We start from the raw sequence: 20,953 nt of genomic DNA on the forward strand, positions 1-20,953 counted from the left end.
GAGAGAGCTTTAGCGTTGCCAGTGTAGACTAGCCTTTAAGGTCACAAAAGGCTACCAAAGCAGGGGGAGTGATCAGAGAAGGTCATCCGCTCCAGGAAGAGCTGTTAGTTCTTAGCAGACAACTGATTTTGAACATGAAAATCACTGCAGTTGGGCAAGTGGCATGCTGAGTACTGCTTATGGCACCATATTCCAGTCTTTAGTTAAAGTTGAATACTAGAAATGGATGGAAAACATTAAGCCCTCCTTTTGGCTACCTGAGTTACAAGGCCCTCCCCAATGAGTGCTTCTTAGGGCTGGTCCACACTACGGGGGGGAAATCGATCTTATATACGCAACTTCAGCTACGTGAATAACGTAGCTGAAGTCGAATATCTAAGATCGGATTACTCACCCGTCCTCACCGCGCGGGATCGATGTTCGCGGCTCTCCCTGTCGATTCCAGAACCCCGTTGGGGTTGATGGAGTTCCGGAATCGATATAAGCGTGCTCGGGGATCGATATATCGCGTCTAGATTAGACACGATATATCGATCCCCGAGCAATCGATTTTAACCCGCCGATACGGTGGGTAGTCTGGACGTGGCCTTAGACTCACTCCTGGCCAAAGCCCTTCAGACGCCAAACTGTTCTAATCCTGTACAATAAGCTCATCTGTGTTTTATGTGCTGACCACAAGGTTCTAGTCTTCCAGTTGGGTGGCAGGACCTTACTTGGCAATTATTTTGTTTCCTTCTTATCCGTATGTTATCAGCAACCACTGTTTGCTAGTTCTACCATGCAACTCATGGGCATGGAAGATAGGGCATTTTGCCAATCACTTAAGAGGTGTTTACTTGACCTGGGAAAAAATGTCAGTCAAGTGGAAGTACTCTCAGAAACACTGGGCATTCAGAGCCTGATCCCAGAAGCCTGAAGTCCAAGAGAGCCACAGAATTAAAACCCAGCTGAACACACAAGAGAGCACTCTTAATGAGAAATATCATCCGCCTGAAAATAAACAAGAAAAACATCTTATAAATGAGAATCAGATTAAAATAATTAGGGAGTGTCAAGGTAGGGCTAACAACTACTAAGCAAGCTGTTATTGCTAAAATTACATTACTGTGCCATACCCATATTGTTACGTGAAAGAGTATGCTGTAAAGCAATGAGTGCACAAAGAAAAAAAAATATCCAAGAGTCTAGCACAGGTCTGTGCAACACAAATAAACACTGTCTAACAAAGAGGTCCATAAAACTGAATCAATTTTCAGCAACATCAAATCCTGTTAAACCTACACATTCCTTAACCACTTCATTTGACTGATACTGGTTCAAACAGCAAGAACATCCTGCCTCCTGAGCTGTACCTGGCCTATGCAACCTTTTACTTATTAATTAATCCAGAGTATGTATTAATACCTGGAGGAGGCAAACAGCTGTGCCTCTCTCTCTATTAGTGTTATAGAGGGTGAACAATTTATGAGTTTACCCTGCATAAGCTTTATACAGGGTAAAATGGATTTATTTGGGTTTAGACCACATTGGGAGTTGGGCATCTGAGTGTTAAAGACAGGAACACTTCTGTAAGCTGCTTTCAGGTAAACCTACAGCTTTGGGGCAAGTAATTCAGACCCTGGGTCTGTGCTGGAGCAGACGGGTGTGTCTGGCTCAGCAAGACAGGGTGCTGGAGTCCTGAGCCGGCAGGGAAACCAGGGGTAGTAGTAGTCTTGGCACATCAGGTGGCAGCTCCCAAGGGGGGTTCTGTGATCTAACCCGTCACAGGGGCTTATATAGGGCACAAGTCTTGTGGTAGCCCAGTAGGATAAATTTCACCCCCAGCAATTTCTTATCAGTGATAAACCCATATCACTTTCTGAGAAAGGGTGACCACGAATGCACACAATATTCCAGATAAGAATTAACCACCTACTGGTGGGTTGCTCTTTGCCCACAGCACTCCCTTCACAGTCAGATGGTTCAACAGCGACTGCTTCCTGGCCTGGCTCTTTAACATGCTCCTCAGTAAGGAAGTTGACTGCATCAGTTAGGTCACCATTTGCAGCCTGAGAGAAAAAAAAAAGGGGAGGGAGGGGGTGGAAATAGCCAAGTACCCATTATTCCAGATTCTTTTATATACATCTGAATGAAAATCAACACCATCTACATGAAAGAGAACATGCTGGCATCAAGTCAGCTTTCTCCAACCATGGGGAAAAGCTGACTGCCAAGAAGGAGTTAAAATTTTAAAGCTGAAACTTTTCTCAGATGATAAATAATTAGCATCATTCTGTACCCTTAAGTGTCATTCAGTCAACTCTGGTTCCCTTAAAAGCGATTAGAGCATTCACAGGCTCGAATATCAGCAAGGTACTTTAAAGTACATACTTAACTTTAAGCATATGAGTAGCCCACTGAAATGAGACTACTTATGTGCTCAAAGTTAGGCACATGCCTAAGCATTTTACTCCACTGGGGCCTTATTAATGGGTGGGAGCACTGTGTCCTCAAGAAGTCATGAGTGTGGCCCTCTGCATTGCTTTATAATTGTAAGAATGTGTAAAGGAGCTACAAGAACCATATGTAAAACACAGATCATACAGCCCATATCACAAGAGAAAGAACTTAAAATAATATGGGTAGATATTATTTGTTTATATTTAGTTTTAGTGAACAAAGCAACGTTAAAATTTACAAACAAAAAGCTTTTTCCCCTCCCAAAACTCTGTAATCAATTAATTCCCTTGAATTAAATTCAATATTTTACAACAACTCCCACTTGAAGAAACACTGAAGGGGACTTTTTTGTTTGTTATTTGTTAGATTCCTTCTTTTTTTAAAAAAGTCTCCTCATGCACAGCTAGCAGCAACAGCCACCTCCTGGCTGGCAGGCCTCAAGAGAACAAACTCCAATGGTCCCAGACTAGACAATATTAGTGCTGTCTTACCCTTCATTCCCTCCCAGTTTTCTGTTGCAATTTATAATGCACACTATGATTTATAGTACGGATCTTTCCAGGAAAGTGTTTTTTCTTCTACCCAGGACCTCTCATGTGCCTCTTTATAGCAAATGCAGTTCTGCTCCCAGTTCTGGCAAAACGACCACAAGTCTGAAAGCACAAACCGCAAGTCTGTGGTGGTTGTTTCAGCTCTGGTGAAGACTGTTCAGCTGAAGGAAAACTTATTTTACCTCACATTTTTATTTATTGTTATGCTTCGGAACATATATGAAAAAGCTCACTTGAGCCAAATTTCAATGTTTCCAGGAAATGATTACAGCATCTCAGCATAATACTTGCAGTTGCAGAACACGTTCTTAAAGACTACTGCTGGAAAAGTATGGGGACTGCTCCTTTTGTAGTTTGATTCAAAATTTAGAAGAATGGATATTAATCCAAAGAAGAGTTATTTCCTTCAAGTCATAATATCATATGCTGCACTCATGTATCCACCCACATAGGCCTCTCATGTCTTTAAAATAACAGAAATTAGACAGGGGATAACTTAATAGGTGACTTGGTCCATTCTCCTGTGTGGACAGACTTGCTCTCTGTAGCACATATTCTACTCCTTTTGTCAAGTCCAGTTTTGAACATCTCAAGCAAAGCAGTATTCTAATATCTGCATATTACAAATGCCAAACAAATATTTGGAGTTTAAATGCTATTTACAGAAAGCTCATATACAGGTTAAAGCAGAGATCAGCAACCTTTCAGAAGTGGTGTGCCAAGTCTTCATTCATTCACTCTAATTTAAGGTTTCGAGTGCCAGTAATACATTTTAACATTTTTACAAGGTCTCTTTCTATAAGTCTATAATATATAACTAAACTATGGTTGTATGTAAAGTAAATAAAGTTTTTTAAATATTTAAGAAGCTTCATTTAACATTAAATTAAAATGCAGAGCTCCCCGGACCGGTGACCAGGACCCAGGCAGCGTGAGTGCCACTGAAAATCAGCTCACGTGCCGCCTTCGGCACCCGTGCCATGTGTTGCCTACCCCTGGGTTAAAGGTTGAACCAGCGCATGCACAGAGATTTCCTTTCAACAGAAAAACGACATCATTCACAGCATCTCGGCAAAGCATACTAACCTTCAGGGCTGCCCGAAGGAATGAGGGATCCTGAATTCCTGTGATTTCTCCCAAGCGGTTTAAGAGCATTTGGCAATTCTGTGTTACAAAGGACGAAGAAAGTTCATGTAAGGAGGTGAACGAGAAAGACACCAAGCTTCTGCAGCGCATGCCAGGGCTTATGATTTTGACTAACACACTGACACAAGACCCAGCACTCTGAGATAATGACACTGTCAGACTTCAATCTGAATATGTTAGAGTTCTTCCAACGGGTTTACAGACTAACATTCATTTTTGTTTGTATTTAAAAGAGAAACTTAAAAGGCATATCTGAGGAGAAATGGTAAAAATGCCAATAGTTACACTGGGGGAGAGGGGCAGGGCATCAGTGCCTCATGTAAATCAATCCTCTCAAAGAGAAGCAGCATGTGCATTAGGACATATAAGGAGCCCAGGGAATGTGTGGGGGTTTGATGGAGGGCTATTTTAAGCCTAGTTGCACATGCCATTTGTGCGTGTCACTTCTCACTCACAATAAGGTGCAAGAGATATAGAGTACAGTGGGCCTGGAGAATCCTCTTCCTCTCCTCCCACAAGAAGTTCTGGTTAGCTAGCTGCTTGTTGAGTTACCACTCAAAAATCTTTCAATACAGAGACTACAACCAACCCTTGACCATGAAAAACATTATTTTAGGTTTTAAGTTCTCTCTCTTCTTTTTGTTGTTAAACATCAGGAGTAAATTATATCAGAAATACCGAAATTTCACATCTGTGACCCTATGCAGGGTTCCTCAGCGCTTTATTCCACGCTCCCCTTATTTACTGTGTCTGAGGTTGCTATGGGGGACAAGGGGGCAGTCCGGATTGTGGAGTTGTCAATATGGGGATGACATGCAGTTTCACAGGTCTCTTTCACTGAGTCTGGATGGTGCAGCATGTCTACTTTTCCAGTGCCTGGCCAAGACGGGGGCTGGAATGAGAATGAGATGGCTGAAGCTCAAACCAGATAAGACGGAGGGGATTCTCGCTGGTTGTGGAAGCAGCTCAAGAGCATGGTAGGGACAGTGCATGCTCTTCTTCTTGTGGGAGATAGCCACCCTTTGTCAATTAAGTTTGCAACTGAGAGAAGCTCAAGGATCAGTCAAGGGACCAGAAATCGCAGATGGCTTTGGTGGCCAGAAATCTTTTTTTCCAACCTGCATTTGTTGTGATAGAGTCTCTCCGTTGAGAATCCTTGTCAGAGCAATCCAGGCCTTTCCAACCTCCATACTGAATTATTATGAAAGGCAGATGGGGCTGCCCTTGACCACTACAGCTGGTGCAAAATGTGGAAGCCAGCCAGTTAAAAGTTATTAGCCTGAGGGAGTTCATGACACCAGTTTTCTACAGATCACACTGTGGTCCTATTCACTTCAGAATGAGTCAAACAATACTAGTCAGGAATGGTCGGCACTTGGTCTGTCGGATCTGAAAGCCTAGGGCAGGGGTAGGTAACCTGCAGCACGTGAGCTGATTTTCAGTGGCACTCACACTGCCCAGGTCCTGACCACCGACATGGGGGCTCCGCATTTTAATTTAATTTTAAATGAAGCTGCTTAAACATTTTAAAAATCTTATTTACTTTACATACAACAATTGTTTAGTCATATATTATAGACTTTACAAAGAGATCTTCTAAAAATGTTAAAATGTATTACCAGCACATGAAACCTTAAATTAGAGTGAATAAATGAAGACTCGGCACAGCACTTCTGAAAGTTGCCGACCCCTGACCTAGGGCTCCAACAACAGCCTGGTGAAAGATGCCTTTCAGCCTTACAGGTAGACAAAAGCTTTCACCTACTGCACAGAGGTAACTCCAAAGTCTATTTGGATCACTGGACAAAGAATTTGTGGTCAACGGAGTAAGACCAAAGGGTTATATTTTATCGGTAAATGTCAAACTTGAATTTCATCACACATACATAAACTGACAAAAAATATATTTCCATAGATAATTATTGAAACTTACAGATAGAAAAAGTAAGAAAAATGCTGCTTGAGAATTTATCAGAGTTTGATCTATGGATATTTACTTTGTATATTTTGACATACAACGTTGACAATGTGTGTTTTAATGGCTATAAAGCTTTAACTTCTGACTCTCAATATCTACTGTCACTAAATAATTATTGTCTGGTGCCCCATAATTTCCTGCAACTGAAAATCTGAACAGATAATAATGAAAAAATGTTTTAAAATAATCAATATTATCCATTAAATTATCAAAAAATAAAAACTGAATTCTGCCAAGCCTAATGATAATCACCCACTGCACATCTGAAACCTAATACAGACGCCTCCCGACTTACGCAATCGTTTCCTTCAGGAAAGCCTTGCATAACTCAAATTTTGCGTAAGTCAGAAACATATACCAGTATGTTATGCAAAAAATTCCACAATTTGAAAATCCTATTTCTGGCTTATGGTACTTTTTCCGTAAGTATGAATTTGCATAAGTCAGATCTTGCGTAACAAAGGGAGCGTCTGTAAATGCTTCATATAGACCTAGTTACTTTGTATTAAGTGCCAGTTCTGGCATAAACACTGACTCAAAGGACTGTCCTTTTGTAGCAGTGGTCACCAGCTTTACTGTCTAAGCATCCCAGTACTATGAATAACTTTAGAGACAGCATTGAGCTAGAGAGGTCAATTGTCCATAAAAAGAGTCAGCGCTCTTGATTATTCTAGTCCGTGACAATTCTTCCTGCATAAGAAACATTTCAGCAGCCTTATAGCTCTAGCATTCGTTTTCAGCTGGAATTAGAGCCAGTGAGATACAGATTTGCAATGCAGTGATCACGAGTGTAGGAAAGACATTAGCACCCAGAGAGAAATCCCCACCATCACTTCTGGCATACTTGATGCTAACAAGGCTCTTTAGAAGCCCACCTTGAGGGTATGTCTACATCTACAGTTTTGCAGCGCTGGTTGTTACAGCTGTATTAGTACAGCTGTATAGGGCCAGCGCTGCAGAGTGGCCACACTTACAGCAACCAGCGCTGCAGGTGGTGTTAGATGTGGCCACACTGCAGCGCTGTTGGGCGGCTTCAAGGGGGGTTCGGGGAACGCGAGAGCAAACCGGGAAGGAGACCAGCTTCCTCGTGGTTTGCTCTCGCGTTCCGCGAACCCCCCTGCAAACCGCAGGGAAGGAGACCTGCTTGCACGGGGGTTCGGGGAACGCGAGAGCAAACCGCAGGGAAGGAGACCTGCTTGCACGGGGGGTTCGGGGAACGCGAGAGCAAACCGCAGGGAAGGAGAACTGCTTGCTCGGGGGTTCGGGGAACGCGAGAGCAAACCGGGGAAGGAGACCAGCTTCCCCGCGGTTTGCTCTCGCGTTCCCCGGACCCCCCTGCAAACCGCAGGGAAAGAGACCTGCTTGAAGGAGAGGCTTCCTCAGGTATGCTGGGATACCTGCTTATTCCACGGAGGTCAAGAAAAGCGCTGGTAAGTGTCTACACTTGATCACCAGCGCTGGATCCTCTACACCCGAGACAAAACGGGAGTACGGCCAGCGCTGCAAAAAGGGAGTTGCAGCGCTGGTGATGCCCTGCAGATGTGTACACCTCCTAAGTTGCAGCGCTGTAACCCCCTCACCAGCGCTGCAACTTTGTGATGTAGACAAGCCCTCAGTCCCATCCAGAGTTTTAATTTCACCAACTTGATCCTAAACCTATTGCTCTGCAATTCCACTGTAAGATCCTTCTCATAATCTGATAAGACTAAGGCCTTGGCTACACTCACACTTTACAGCGCTGCAACTGGGGTGTGAAAAAACACCCCCCTGGGCGCTGCAAGATACAGCGCTGTAAAGCGTCAGTGTAATCAGGGCAGCAGCGCTGGGAGCGCGGCTCCCAGCGCTGCACGCTACACCCGTAAGGGATGTGGTTTACATGCAGCGCTGGGAGAGCTCTCTCCCAGCGCTGCTGCTCTGACTACACTCACACTTCAAAGCGCTGCCCCGGCAGCGCTCCCGCAGCGCTGCCGGGGCAGCGCTTTGAAATTCCAGATGTAGCCATACCCTAACAGTAATTCTACACATTCAGATCTAATTTGGGTCATGTTTTCCCAGGGGAATTAAGCAAGTCACCTTTGTTTCCAACCATCCATCTAAAGTACAAACAGCAATCATTCAATTGTTGCTATTTCACTTAGAAACATTATAAAACAAACAGCAACATGGCTCTGGAGAAATGGGTGCACCATAATGCTTGCCCCAAAGATCTCACATTCTTTATCCTTTTCATATCTACAATACATAAAAAACTAAAACTACAAAAATAAAAAATTCTTGAGAATGCATTGAGTAAAATCCAATCTTACTGCCGCCCCAAAAGATACACATTTAGGTTAATTCTTGGATAAAAACTCGCCCTACCCCCAAAGCTAATCCTGAGAAAAAAGAAAAGGAAATTCTTATGACTAGCAGGCAGTAGAATGGAAAATTGCATGTTGATCTAATGACAACATTCTGAGGATCAGGGTTTCAGTCCTTTCACAAAGGCAAACCAATTATATCATGTTTCTAATTTTGCTGCCACACCAACTTGTATTCCTGTTGCTTAACTCACTTTTGCGCTGCAGGGCATTTTTTTTTGGTCTGGAGGAAAACTCAACATAAACCTTTTACCTACATCTAACCCACATTAATAAAAAACACACAATAACTAAACACAAGCCAGGACAAGACAAGTTGTGTGCTCGACGAGGAACAGTCTTACTGTGAAAGAGGGACTAAGCAACCAGAGTCAACAGGCAACTCTCTGTCTTAAGTGACCTTTATGGAAGTATCCCAAAGGCTTCTGGTGCAACTTTATCCAACCTTTAGTTAAAGACCATTTCCTACTCGCCAATCAGCTTGTGTTGTTCCGCTGGGTCTCCACTAAGGCACATGTTATTGCACTAGCATGTCAGCCACAAGACTAGGATTTAGCAACTGATGGTTTCCTCTGTACAACATATTGAGAGGGTTTGCATTCACGGCAAACAATCACCGGCAAGTGCCAACACATCTGCACTGGCATGTTTTAAAGTTCATATTTATTAAATGGTTTAAAAATCCCCACTCTGTTCTGACTGGTCTTTGTGTTGTGTCACATCAGAAACTGGACATTAGTAACTGAAACAATTATAATATACGGCAGCACCACAAACATGCCGACACGTTACAAGAAAGGGAATCCCTTCCCAGAAGAACTTACAATATACGTTAAGACTATAGCAACAGAATAGGATGATAAACAACAAGGGGCTGACAGAGGGGAAGATGATGGTGTAATCAACTAAGGGAGTCATGAGAGTCCTAGATTTGTTGTTTTAAAATTACTATGGAATATAAACTACCAGAAGTAATATGCTTTGAGGAGGGATTTAAAAAAAGAAAGGATAGAGACTGGATAGACAGGCTCCAGAAAGGGAGTGCAGAAATAGCAATCTGCATGACGGATAACGCAGTGGCCTGCATGGAAGCAGCACATAAGATAGGTGACCTTTACCAACTGCATTTTAACTTCACACTTATCATGCTTGGAAAATAGATATTCAGAAGATTAAAAACCTATAGAGAGACATTACCAACAATTCCAGCATTTGTGCAGTAAAACCTTTTGCAATCCAAAACTAGATTAAAGGATGAAAATAGTTGGCCATTGTTTTAATGTACATATGCAGACTCCGAGTATTGCACAATTTTGACATTAGAAATGCATAAATACTGCACAATTAGAAACACAAAACAAAATCAATCACCTGTTCCCACTGACTTCTCCGATGCAGAACCCACAAGAGCTTCGAAATACATCAAAGCTTTAGAGTGGAGAGCAAAGGAACAGCCAAACTATCTCAAGAACATAGGTTCCCTGAACATCTTGGATTTGGCTTAAGTCCCTGGCCGTTCAAACTTAAATGAGCTTGAAAGTGAATCTATTCATGTTCTCTTTATGTTACAGATGGCTATGGACATACCACTTACATCCTTCAGAACAGTTTTAATTGGGTCCACTAAAGGCAAGTAATACAACCTATATTTAAAAAAGCTTCAGAAAATGAGTCTTTGTACATGGCATAGAAGTTAAAGGGGGGCTGTTTTAATAATGGCAAGAGGTAAAATGAATTACTGAGGGGTTTATAGACAGAAATGGTGTCCACAAACTTCACAGATTCCAAGGCCAGAAGGGACCATTATGATCATCTACAGCTATATAACACAGGCCAGAGAACTTCCCCAAAATAATTCCTAGAGCATTTTTTAGAAAAATATCCAATCTTGAGTAAAAAATGGTCAGTGATGGAGAATCCACCACAGCCCTTGGTAAATTGTTCCAATGATAAATTACTCTCACCATTAAAAATGTACACTTTATTGCCAGTCTGAATTTCTCTAGCTTCACCTTGGATCATGTTTTGGATGGATTATCCATCTATTGAATCACGTTATACCTTTCTCTGTGAGACTGAGAAGCACATTATTAAATATTTGTTCCCCATGGAGATACGTGCCCTAAGGTATTCCCAAACATTCTTCCCAGTTGGGCAGCGAGACAGAGGGACAGAGTAGGTTTCAGAAAGTTATTTCTTGCAAATTATTTTATCCCTATGTACTAATCCACCAAAAAACATTTAAAGGTGGAGTCCGAAGAAAATTCTAAGTCATTCCAGTGATGTCTGGTGGTAGTTTGTTTGTTTGTTTTCTTTTGTTTTTGTTTGTTTAAATGTAGCACTTCAGTCACTAATGAAACAAGACACAACTCATGCTGTTAACAGCAAAGGTGTACTTTAGAATCCAGAGAAATATTCACTGGGGTTAGCCTCCTTCACAGTGACAGAAATTCATAGCTCCGTAGCTGTTCTTTTCAATGGCCTGCATGAATCAAGGGGGGGGTGGGTTCTCAGTGGGATTCCTAGTGTGCAGATGTTCTTTGTAGACACCTGCCCTGTTACTAACTGATCCCTCCAATGGCACCCTTGGCAGAAAGCATAGGGATTCAATGGGCCAAGGAGCTCAAACTCTTTTCTTCACTTTAGACATCTCCCTCCAAGTCAGTGTTGAGGCACATTGACAGTGGCAACATACAGAGATGAGGGAAGCTTGCATTGTCACTGCTTGTCCTGTACACCTTCCATAGAATAATTCAGTCTTCAGCATGGTCAACCAGCAACCTTATACTAAACTTACCTTCCCCTGGGATACTTTTACTGCTCCCACTTAAGGATTCAAGCATGGGTCTCGGTTCACCGCAGGCCTGAGCCAAAGCCCACTGAAGTAAAAAGAAAAACTCTCACTGACAGAAGCTGGAAACACCCAGTCATTATGACAATTTGGGGTGCAATCCAAACCTGTGAGAGGCTGTCACTCCTGCCCTGCAACCTGGGGTGCCTCACAATGCTTTGCTGCCGTAGTTCCCAACAAATGGGCTCCTCACAAACAGCATGCAGGTCACATCCTGAGTGTCTGTGTCCAGCCTCGGCCTTGGTTCAGCAACTCTGACCCAAACAGTCTGACAGCAAACACCAAGCCACACTTTCGCTTCCAGCAGTCTTGGCTACTACTTGCAGGGTGACCCCAACACACTCCCTGTCCTGGATTTCTCCGCAAAAAAAACATACGTTCTGCACTGTCCAGCCCTCTGCTGGCATATTAGGTCTGTCGCCCCTCTAAGGGAATCAGTATACCACAGTCTGTGATCTTAAATGAAGCTACCCAAAACAATTCACAATCCTGCATTAATTTTAATTAAAGAAAAAAGAAAAGCAAGTTTATTAAACTACAAGGAGTATAAGTATAAAGCACAAAAGTCAAAAATGGTTAGAAGAGAAAAAGATAAAATGCTTCCTTAGTACTAAACTTAACAAGTTTGACTTGGTTCAAGGCAGGGCTGGCTCCAGTGGTTTTGCTGCCCCAGGCAGCCAAAAAAAAATAAAAAAGCCACGATCACGATCTGCGGCAATTCAGTGGGAGGTCCTTCGCTCTGAGCGGGAGCGAGGGCCCCTCCGCCGAATTGCCACCAAATAGCTGGACGTGCCGCCCCTCTCCGGAGTGGCCACCTCAAGCACCTGCTTGCTAAGCTGGTGCCTGGAGCCGGCCCTGGTTCAAGGTCAAGATTCTTACCATATTCTTCCAGCAACACTGCTGACCAAATTCACATGCCAGGATCTGTTCCCAAAGTCCAATGGCTGTTTGCCTTTTGGGTGAAAAGGCGAGAGATGGATAGGGAAAGAGAATTTGGGGTGGTTTTGCCCCTCACCTTTACAGTTCAATCAACCTTTGAAAACTGAGGGTTACCTCTAGTTAAAGTTCATTCCTGCTGTGAGGATGGAGTCAAGAAACCTGGTGGTGAAAGAGGTTCCATTGTATTGTTTGCTAGGATTCTGATCTTTTTGTTCCTGCCCCCTTTCCTTGCCAAAGAATGACCAGTTAATAAATGATTGCCCATCAGCTTTGATGACACCTGGCTAGAAGCATCAGCTTTGTCTTTTGTCTTTGAGAAACAGGTTTACCCACTCCCCAAACTTGTCTGGTAAACACACTTCAATCATGATTTTAGCTTACATTCATAAACTTACATATAACATAGTCACATACATTTCACCATGATATTACTGACGAGCAGGTTATTAGTTTTCAAATGATACCTTACAAGGCATATTGGAAACAATGATTATTACAACCGCGTGTAGGGTGTGAATACAGGGGTGCACTTGGGTACAGTCACTCCCAAGCAAGATCTTCAACAGACACATGAAGCTCCATAGTCACGGTGTTATGAAAGCTGTGTCCATTCCTTCTCAGATGCACAGGTGTGAGGAAGAAAATAAAGACATCACAAAAGATTTCAGTCCAACCAGTCTAGAGGAACATTCACGCTTAGGTTTAAGGCACTTCCATCACAAAGCAGAAGAAAACTTTAAAATATCTTTGATCTCTCAAATCTTAAAATTCTTCCCATTTAACACTAGCTAGCTAACATGAACAGTTTCAAAATCTCATACAACATTAAGCCACAAATATATGGATGTTACTGCAGCAAACCGATGGCAGAACATGACTCATGTTAGCATCTGTCCATACCCAGCAAATCATCCCTATATTATAGGAAACATCATCATTCCTCAAAGATGCTGCAAGTCTGCCAAAGAGATCTCTTGCCCTTCAAAAAATAAACTGATGACATCATGAACGGCCGATAAAGCAAATGCCCCAACACGGGTAAGGTCATGATAAGCGTGTAGAGCGAAGTTTGTAAGATGCACTGAACTGGCACACAGTGTGTGAGTGCCAAAGAGTGTCTTCACCTTTGAAGTTTATTAGCTGAGAAGATGAAAAGTAAAGCGCATCGGCTGAGCGGTTCTGGTCCGACTCTCCTGGAGCCGGTCTGAGATTCAATTCCGGGACACCACAGAACCAATGAATGGGGCTCGTGAACCTTTTGTGGTGGGAACGGATTTGCCCCGGGACTCACCGCCCCGCTCTCCGGTCCCATCCCCCAGCAGGCCCCGGGGCCTGGGGGAAGGCGGCCCTGGGCGGGGGGAACAACCATCTCCCCAGAAAACCAGCCCGGGAACCCCCGGTCTGCGGCCGCCCGGGGAGGGGGCGAGTCCAAGGCAGCGGAGGACAAAGGGCGTGAGAGCGCCCGTGGGCGGCGCCCCGCAGGGCCCCCCCACCGCACCGCACCGCACCGCACCGCACCCGTCCCGCCGCCCTGGCAGCCCCGCACCCAAACCTCTCCCCCGGCCAAGCAGCGGCCGGACGCCCAGCCAGGCCGTGCGATCGCGGGGGGCCCGGCCGCTCTCGGCCCCGCTGAGCAGGAGCCCAGCGCTACCCCCCGGGGGGACCCCGCGGGCTCTCACCGTGCCCTGGCTCTCGGCGGGGCCCTCCGCGGCCTCGGCCTGCAGCTCCGCCGTCATCCCGGGCCCGCTCGGCCGCCGCCGCCCGACCGCGGGAAACGCTGCGCGCGCCCGGCCCAGGCCGCGCCCGCCCCTCAGCCCTGCCGAGCGCCGCCCGCCCCCCCGCTGCGGCCCGGGCACGCGGCGCGCCCCGCCCCCTCCCCGCAGAGGGGCACAGCCCGCAGGAGGGTCCCTGAGGTGGGCACAGCCCCCCTCCCTGCGGGGCAGGAGTAGTGCTGACACAGCCCCCACTCCCATCAGCCCTGTGAGCCATCACCCGCCACAGGCACCACACTTAGGGGGCCACGCTCCAGTGCCCCCCCAGCATCTCCCCCGTGTGCTGAGCCCCCGCCACAGGCACCACACTTAGGGGGCCACGCTCCAGTGCCCCCCCCAGCATCTCCCCCGTGTGCTGAGCCCCCGCCACAGGCACCACACTTAGGGGGCCACGCTCCAGTGCCCCCCCCCAGCATCTCCCCCGTGTGCTGAGCCCCCGCCACAGGCACCACACTTAGGGGGCCACGCTCCAGTGCCCCCCCCCCAGCATCTCCCCCGTGTGCTGAGCCCCCGCCACAGGCACCACACTTAGGGGGCCACGCTCCAGTGCCCCCCCCCCCAGCATCTCCCCCGTGTGCTGAGCCCCCGCCACAGGCACCACACTTAGGGGGCCACGCTCCAGTGCCCCCCCCCCCCAGCATCTCCCCCGTGTGCTGAGCCCCCGCCACAGGCACCACACTTAGGGGGCCACGCTCCAGTGCCCCCCCCAGCATCTCCCCCGTGTGCTGAGCCCCCGCCACAGGCACCACACTTAGGGGGCCACGCTCCAGTGCCCCCCCCCAGCATCTCCCCCGTGTGCTGAGCCCCCGCCACAGGCACCACACTTAGGGGGCCACGCTCCAGTGCCCCCCCCCAGCTTCTCCCCCGTGTGCTGAGCCCCCGCCACAGGCACCACACTTAGGGGGCCACGCTCCAGTGCCCCCCCCCCAGCATCTCCCCTGTGTGCTGAGCCCCCGCCACAGGCACCACAAGGCTGCCACCCCACTTCCATCCGCAGCCGGCATCTCTAGGAACTTGGTACCTGCTCCCCTACCCCAGGCAGCTCCTCCAGAGCTCACATCCCTGCAATCCGGATGAAAAGCAAACAAGCATCCAGGGGGCCCTACAGTTATCCAGCGAGGGTAGTTATTGGCCCCCCTTACCAGTGTCTGAGCACCTCACAGTCCTTATGCAGGTGGGGAATGCTATTATCCCCCCTTTACAGATAGTTTCCCTGTGCCTCAGTTCCCTAACTACTTACCAAGCGGTCATTTTACTTACAGGTCATCTGTGGCAGATCAGGGATTGAACCCAGGGTGCCTCCTCCTAGGCTAGTGCTTTAACCAGGGGCCTGCCCCTCTTTCCTCAAACAGTATTTCCTTCCACAGTAACCCTTGTAAAAGGGGGGACCTGGCTGCATGCTCTGAGATCCTGTCTAATTCAGACTGTCCAAACACCACTGCACTGCACTGCTACAGCATTAGGTCACTTCAAACCATCACCTCGAAACCCCCTACCCTGTTTGAGCTGATCAACTATCGTGCTGGCTAGCCGAACTCCAGTTCTTTAGATATTGCTTTTGGGCTAGATATTTATTTTTGAGCATTGTAAACCTGAGCACTCATTACATTGCATCCAACAAAGTGAGTATTCACCCACGAAAGCTTGTGCTTAGCCCCTACGCTATGGTTCTCAGTTGCTACTGCAATATAAAGAATAATAGGAGGAGAGAATCAGCCCTGGAAATTCTCTTTGGTTGTTGATGTTTTAGACTGGAGGACTAAACATGCTATTTATGGGACTGCAACTGTTGCGTGGGTGGGCTTTTGTCCTCTCATGTTCACAAAGTGCAATTCTGAAGGCTTTGGTGAAACACGCCTTAGGCTAGTGCTGCCACCCCTTCACGGGCAGGAAGATGACGTTTTGTAACAAAATATTTGGAAAGCATCTAACCTTCCCAGAAATAGTGTCATGAAATTGTTTTGAAAATATGTCAATGAAAACAGGGCTTGTTTGGCTGTAAACATCCCCCTGCCCTGTGGGAAACCCAAACACTGCTGCTTGGGCTTAGTGAGGGAAAGCTAAGAAAGTGTCCAGAAAGAAACGGAATTGAAACTGAGTTTTTCTGTTCACTGGCCCAGCTCAGTGAAGTGAAAAACACGCCCACATCAATGCAGGAAAGTAAAGGAGAATGGTAAAATTCAGTTAGTTTTACTGATATGATGCAAGGAGGAAGTATTTGCAAAAATATACATATGGAGCTAAATCCTGTGCTATGGGTGATGGCCTAGGGCACAACAAGAGGTGCCACACAGGTTATAATCCATTTGTGCACTGCTGAGCTTGGGCTACCTTTGCACCAGCCCAAATAGTGGTATAAATTGGGGCAGCCACGGACTTAAGCTAGCATTTGGGGTAGGCGTAAGCTAGTCCACATTTCTCTGGCCACACCAATTGGAGCAAGAGGGTGGCAGAGAAACTGTGCACCAAAGGAAGATACTCCTTTCCCCATAGGGTGATCAACCTGTAGGCAGCACACTAATTTTAGATTCCTCTCTGCTGGTTGCGGTGCAGAGTCCTTTCATCAAGAAAAAAAATCCAGGCTGTATTTTTTAATCTGCCGGCATTCCATGAAACTGCACAGCTCTGGCTGAAGTGTTTTCCCTACTTTGCCTTCCAAATGGCTGGAGCTGCATTAGCTCTTAGCATTCATTATAGACTAGTTTCTAGAGTAGTTCTCTCTTCCTAGAGACAGCTGTTGCTTGTGCCTTATGAAGCTGAGCTCCATATTTGGACAAATGCCTTTCTGCAGGACTAAAAGCTGTTGAACTACAGGTAGTTCTGAATGATTGGAAGGTTGGTTGCCCTCTACCTTTTAGTGACTCACTTTCACTAGACAACCAGTACTAGGAACACAGCAAGGGTGACTTTCCTTGCCCTTTAGTTCAAAGTGACAAGCCTCTCAGACCATTCATGAGCTGGTAATTCCACCAACCATCTGGAGAAAGCCTAGAACATTAGTTACATAATAGCATTACACGTTAGAGATGCGTCGGTGTGGCACACCAGCTATGTACTTTTCATTAACAGCAGGGTATATCATTAGAAAAGTTACATCATTGACTACTCTACCTTGAGGCTGCTACAGTTTACTCTTGTCTAACTTTTAAATTGATATGTGAATCTCATGCTGGTGAAGACATCAAACAAGTAACCCCAGAAAATAAAGTTCTCCATTTCTCCACAAGGCAGGTACAGCACAAGCACTGGCAGTGCAGACTCCTGCCATTCTGCACCCTGCCCTATGCCTCTCGCCTGAACTGCAGGAGGGGTCCCCTCAAGAGTGAAAGGGGAATTCATGCTGCGGGACTTCTCTATTGGGATTGACAACAAGAGGGACAGTTGTATTGGTGCATGATACGGTTTGGACTGTTATCCAGTGGAGAATGGTCTCAGCCCAAGCTCTTTTCATACAGTCCACTAAGCAGCCACCCCTGGCAAAATTTGTGGCCACTACTTGAGCCCAGCCTTATCCAGGAGGTGCAGTAATAGCATCTGGCCAAGGGGATATGCTCAATCCTCCATACCCTGAAGAACACACCAACCCAATTTCAGGAAGGGAAGTTAAATAAATTAATAAACCCAACAGAGAATCCAATAGCACTCACATAATAAGAGGAGACACATTTATAAAGAGTTCTCTTGTTCATCTTCTTATGAATCATTGTTGATTTTCTGTTACAAAAAAAGAAGCATGTTTAATGTAGCTGGTTTCCACGGTATGGGATCACCATTTCACCCTGCCTATCAAATTAAATCCTATCACATTTTTCCAGGGCTGATCATGACAACAGCAGCAACAAAAAGAGAGAAAAAAAGCCAAGTTTGTCACCAGGGCCACAAGGTGGCACTCTGACTGTGCTGACTTCATAAAACAAAACAGTTTAGCTGGTCTTCAGTTTAGGCCTAGTCTACACTACAGCGTTAGGTCAACATAAGCTGCCTTACATCAACCTAATTACGTCAGCATGTACCCTACGGCCTTGCTCACGCTGATGCAAGTGGCCTACTACACCGACCTAATAATGCCACCTCCACAAGAGGCGTAGATCTTATGTCAGTGTAGTTGAGGCAATGCAGTGTCCCTGCAGATGTAACTTACATCTATTGCCTGTCATCCTGGAGCTGTGAAATTGACAAGAAAGCTGGCTCCCGGCTTCCCAGTCAGACTGCTGCCCCGTTTCCACTCCAAGTCAGGCTGCCACCAGGGCTGCTAGCTCAGGCTGCTGCCTGGGCTCTCTACTCCCCGCAGGGAGTCCTGCTGCACCCCAGGATCTTAGCTACCCACTCCCAGCCAGGCTGCCGCCTGAGCTTCCTGCTCCCTGTTAGGAGCATGGCAGTTGATTGGCCTCCAGGCATGGATCTCCCCCTGCCAGGAACAGGGGGCAGCCACACCAGGCTTCTTGGCTCCCTGCCGGGAGCAGCACAGCCAACCGGACACCAAGCATGGATCTCCCCGCCGGGAGCCCAGCTGCCTCAGAGTTACAGTCTCCATTCCTAGTGTGTTTGTAACTGTGAGGTTCTATGGTATTTAAGTGCATCCTTTGCAAACTGCTGCTTCCAACACGCAATGCTCCAGCTACATCTGAGTGAAAAGTTCAAGCCTGAAGCTACTTAAGATGAAGCACTGCATTCTGGGAAAGGTTCTCCCCAGAGGTTGCTGTTACTTGTTAAAAATGTGGCTAGCTGCCACATGCTTATTCTTATGCAAATTAAGTGCAGGCCTCAGCTCCTGGGAAGACACCACCTTTCAGTGAAGTTTGGGAGCTCAGTGAAGTCAGGCTCTGTTGTTTTACTGTGTTAATTCCGGTTGCTCATATCACCTTTACCTGAAACAGGTGATGAGTGGCAGTTTATGAAACAGACATAGTTGAGGCAGCTCAGATGAAATAAGTAAGTCCAGACATACACAAAACCACTTCCTGGTGGTAAGATATAGTGAATAGCTGATTCTCTTTCCACAATGCAAAGGGCTATATTTTTAAAAGGTATTTAAACTCCCATTGAGTTAGAGACCAATGTGTTTTTGTGTCCTGTCTGCATCTTTAGGTGCTTAAATAAATGCTTTAAAAAAAATCTGACCCAAAGATACTAAATAAAGCACATTCCAGAAGGAGCATCTCCTGTTGGTTACTTAGAGGACTTGCAGGTTCTAGAGAGCCACATCTCCACCAAGACGTGTACAACACTGAGAAAGAAGGGGCAGGAGGAATAGGGGGCTGATCTGGAAATATGGAATATCTTAGGAAGTCCAAACACCTAAGAACAGGAAAAATGACCTTTCATAAGAGTATTAAAATACACTTACAATTACTGCCAGTGCGTCATCTTTTTCTGTTATTGCTTTCGGAAGCTAGAAGCAGAGCTGGTTTGAACATTTTTGACTAATTTTATTTTTGTTGAAATGTGCTGTTTTGTCCAAGTTGAAATGTTTTCACACACACGTGTCAATTTCAACTAAGTTTTTGCTGAGACAGTTTCTGAGGTCCAGGGCTCTCTGCTCATTTCTAACCAGAGCAAGAGAGAGGATATGAAAGCCTGTCCTTTTCAGCACACTTGCATTTCATGCAATCATTGGAAAGGTTCTGTTTTCATTCCAATGCAAAGCATATAAGTTCTGAGTCCTCAAAAAGTTGTCCCAAACCAGAACTGTCATCCTCTGGCCAGCTCTAGTGATGACCTGTGTACTGCAGAGGGCAATCTTGAGATTCATGTCTTGAACAGCACGGAACACAAATGCAGCATGTAAAATATAAGATGATCTAGCTTACTATTTAGAAGGGAACAGTCCCTCAACCTCCCTGTGCTACCCCCTCCCCCCCCCCAGTCTTCGTCCCTGCCTGTCCAGATGTGCCACTCAGAAAAAATCTGGTACCTCTGAATTTGTGCATCTGTCATAATTCTCATCAATTTCAGCACAACTGCCAAGGGAGTGAACAAAGGGAGCTGGCGATTAACTTCAAAGAACTTTGTTGGAGAGGAATAAAGATATTTAGGGCCTATTTTGTGAACTAATTGCATTTGCATATTTATGGGATTTACTGATATAGCAGTAATTAAAAACTATTTAGTAGTCTTAAAAGACACATAACTCAGTTGCTGTTTGCATAATAAACACATCCCTTATTATGTTTATTACGTTTGCATAATAAACTCTTCCGCAGCCTGTTAAGGCAGCCATCCATTTGGGAGGGGCCACAGCTACATCACTGCCTTCCTAGTGAATTGAATGCAGCAGGCAACCAAGCACAGGAGATGAAAGGAAGCATTCTCAGCAGAGCTTATGCCGGACCCTTGGCAATAATTCACCATGCAGTAGACAAGAGGGCAGGTTCGCAGCTCTTCACAGCTCTAGGATGGCAGCACAACCAACTCCTGGAGGAGGGAGATGTCTCATATTGCCCTGCAGTGACCCTATCAGTATGTCTACACAGCAATCAAAGACCTGTAGCATGATTGTGGCTGGCCTGGGCTAAAAATCAGTGTAGATGTATGGGGCTTGGTCTGCAGCCCAGGCTGTGGGACCCCATGAGGGACAGGTGGGTCCCAGAGCTCAGGCTCCAGGCCCAAGCCTAAGCCTGAGCAGCTACACTGCAAGTTTTAGCCCCACAAGCTAAGCCCCATGAGCATGCTGCAGGTCTTTCAATGCAGTGTAGATGTAACTCTGTGTGTCTGGTGTTTCCCAAGTTCCCAGTGCTGGAGTGTCTAAGACAGTGACACTGTCTCCCCATGAGGCAACACACTCAGTGTCTCTTGGGAAGCTCCCCATCACCCCACTTCAGCTAGTCTGCAGATCTCTTCTGGCCTTGGGGGCGGGGTGGGATATATCTTACAGCTCTGCAGCCAGTCAGCTCAGGAGCAATGCTGACATTCTTTGG

General features: G+C 46.1%; 1 protein-coding gene across 4 annotated transcripts in view; it reads right to left on the reverse strand.

Annotated features, from left to right (window-relative positions):
* The window catches only part of USP28 (ubiquitin specific peptidase 28), a 44,136-nt gene extending 30,118 nt beyond the window's left edge, over nt 1–14,018 (reverse strand). For all 4 annotated transcript variants that reach the window (XM_050921781.1, XM_050921780.1, XM_050921779.1 and 1 more), the window contains exons 1-3: nt 13,944–14,018; nt 4,077–4,154; nt 1,916–2,048 (exon numbers count right to left, since the gene is read on the reverse strand). In XM_050921781.1, coding sequence (XP_050777738.1) covers nt 1,916–2,048; nt 4,077–4,154; nt 13,944–14,000 — 268 coding nt within the window. In that variant the 5' untranslated portion in view covers nt 14,001–14,018. The remainder of the gene's footprint in view (nt 1–1,915; nt 2,049–4,076; nt 4,155–13,943) is intronic.
* Nucleotides 14,019–20,953: the final 6,935 nt, after the last annotated feature.

Source organism: Gopherus flavomarginatus, chromosome 13, assembly GCF_025201925.1.
Source record: "Gopherus flavomarginatus isolate rGopFla2 chromosome 13, rGopFla2.mat.asm, whole genome shotgun sequence".
In the NCBI taxonomy this organism is placed as follows: Eukaryota; Metazoa; Chordata; order Testudines; family Testudinidae; genus Gopherus; species Gopherus flavomarginatus.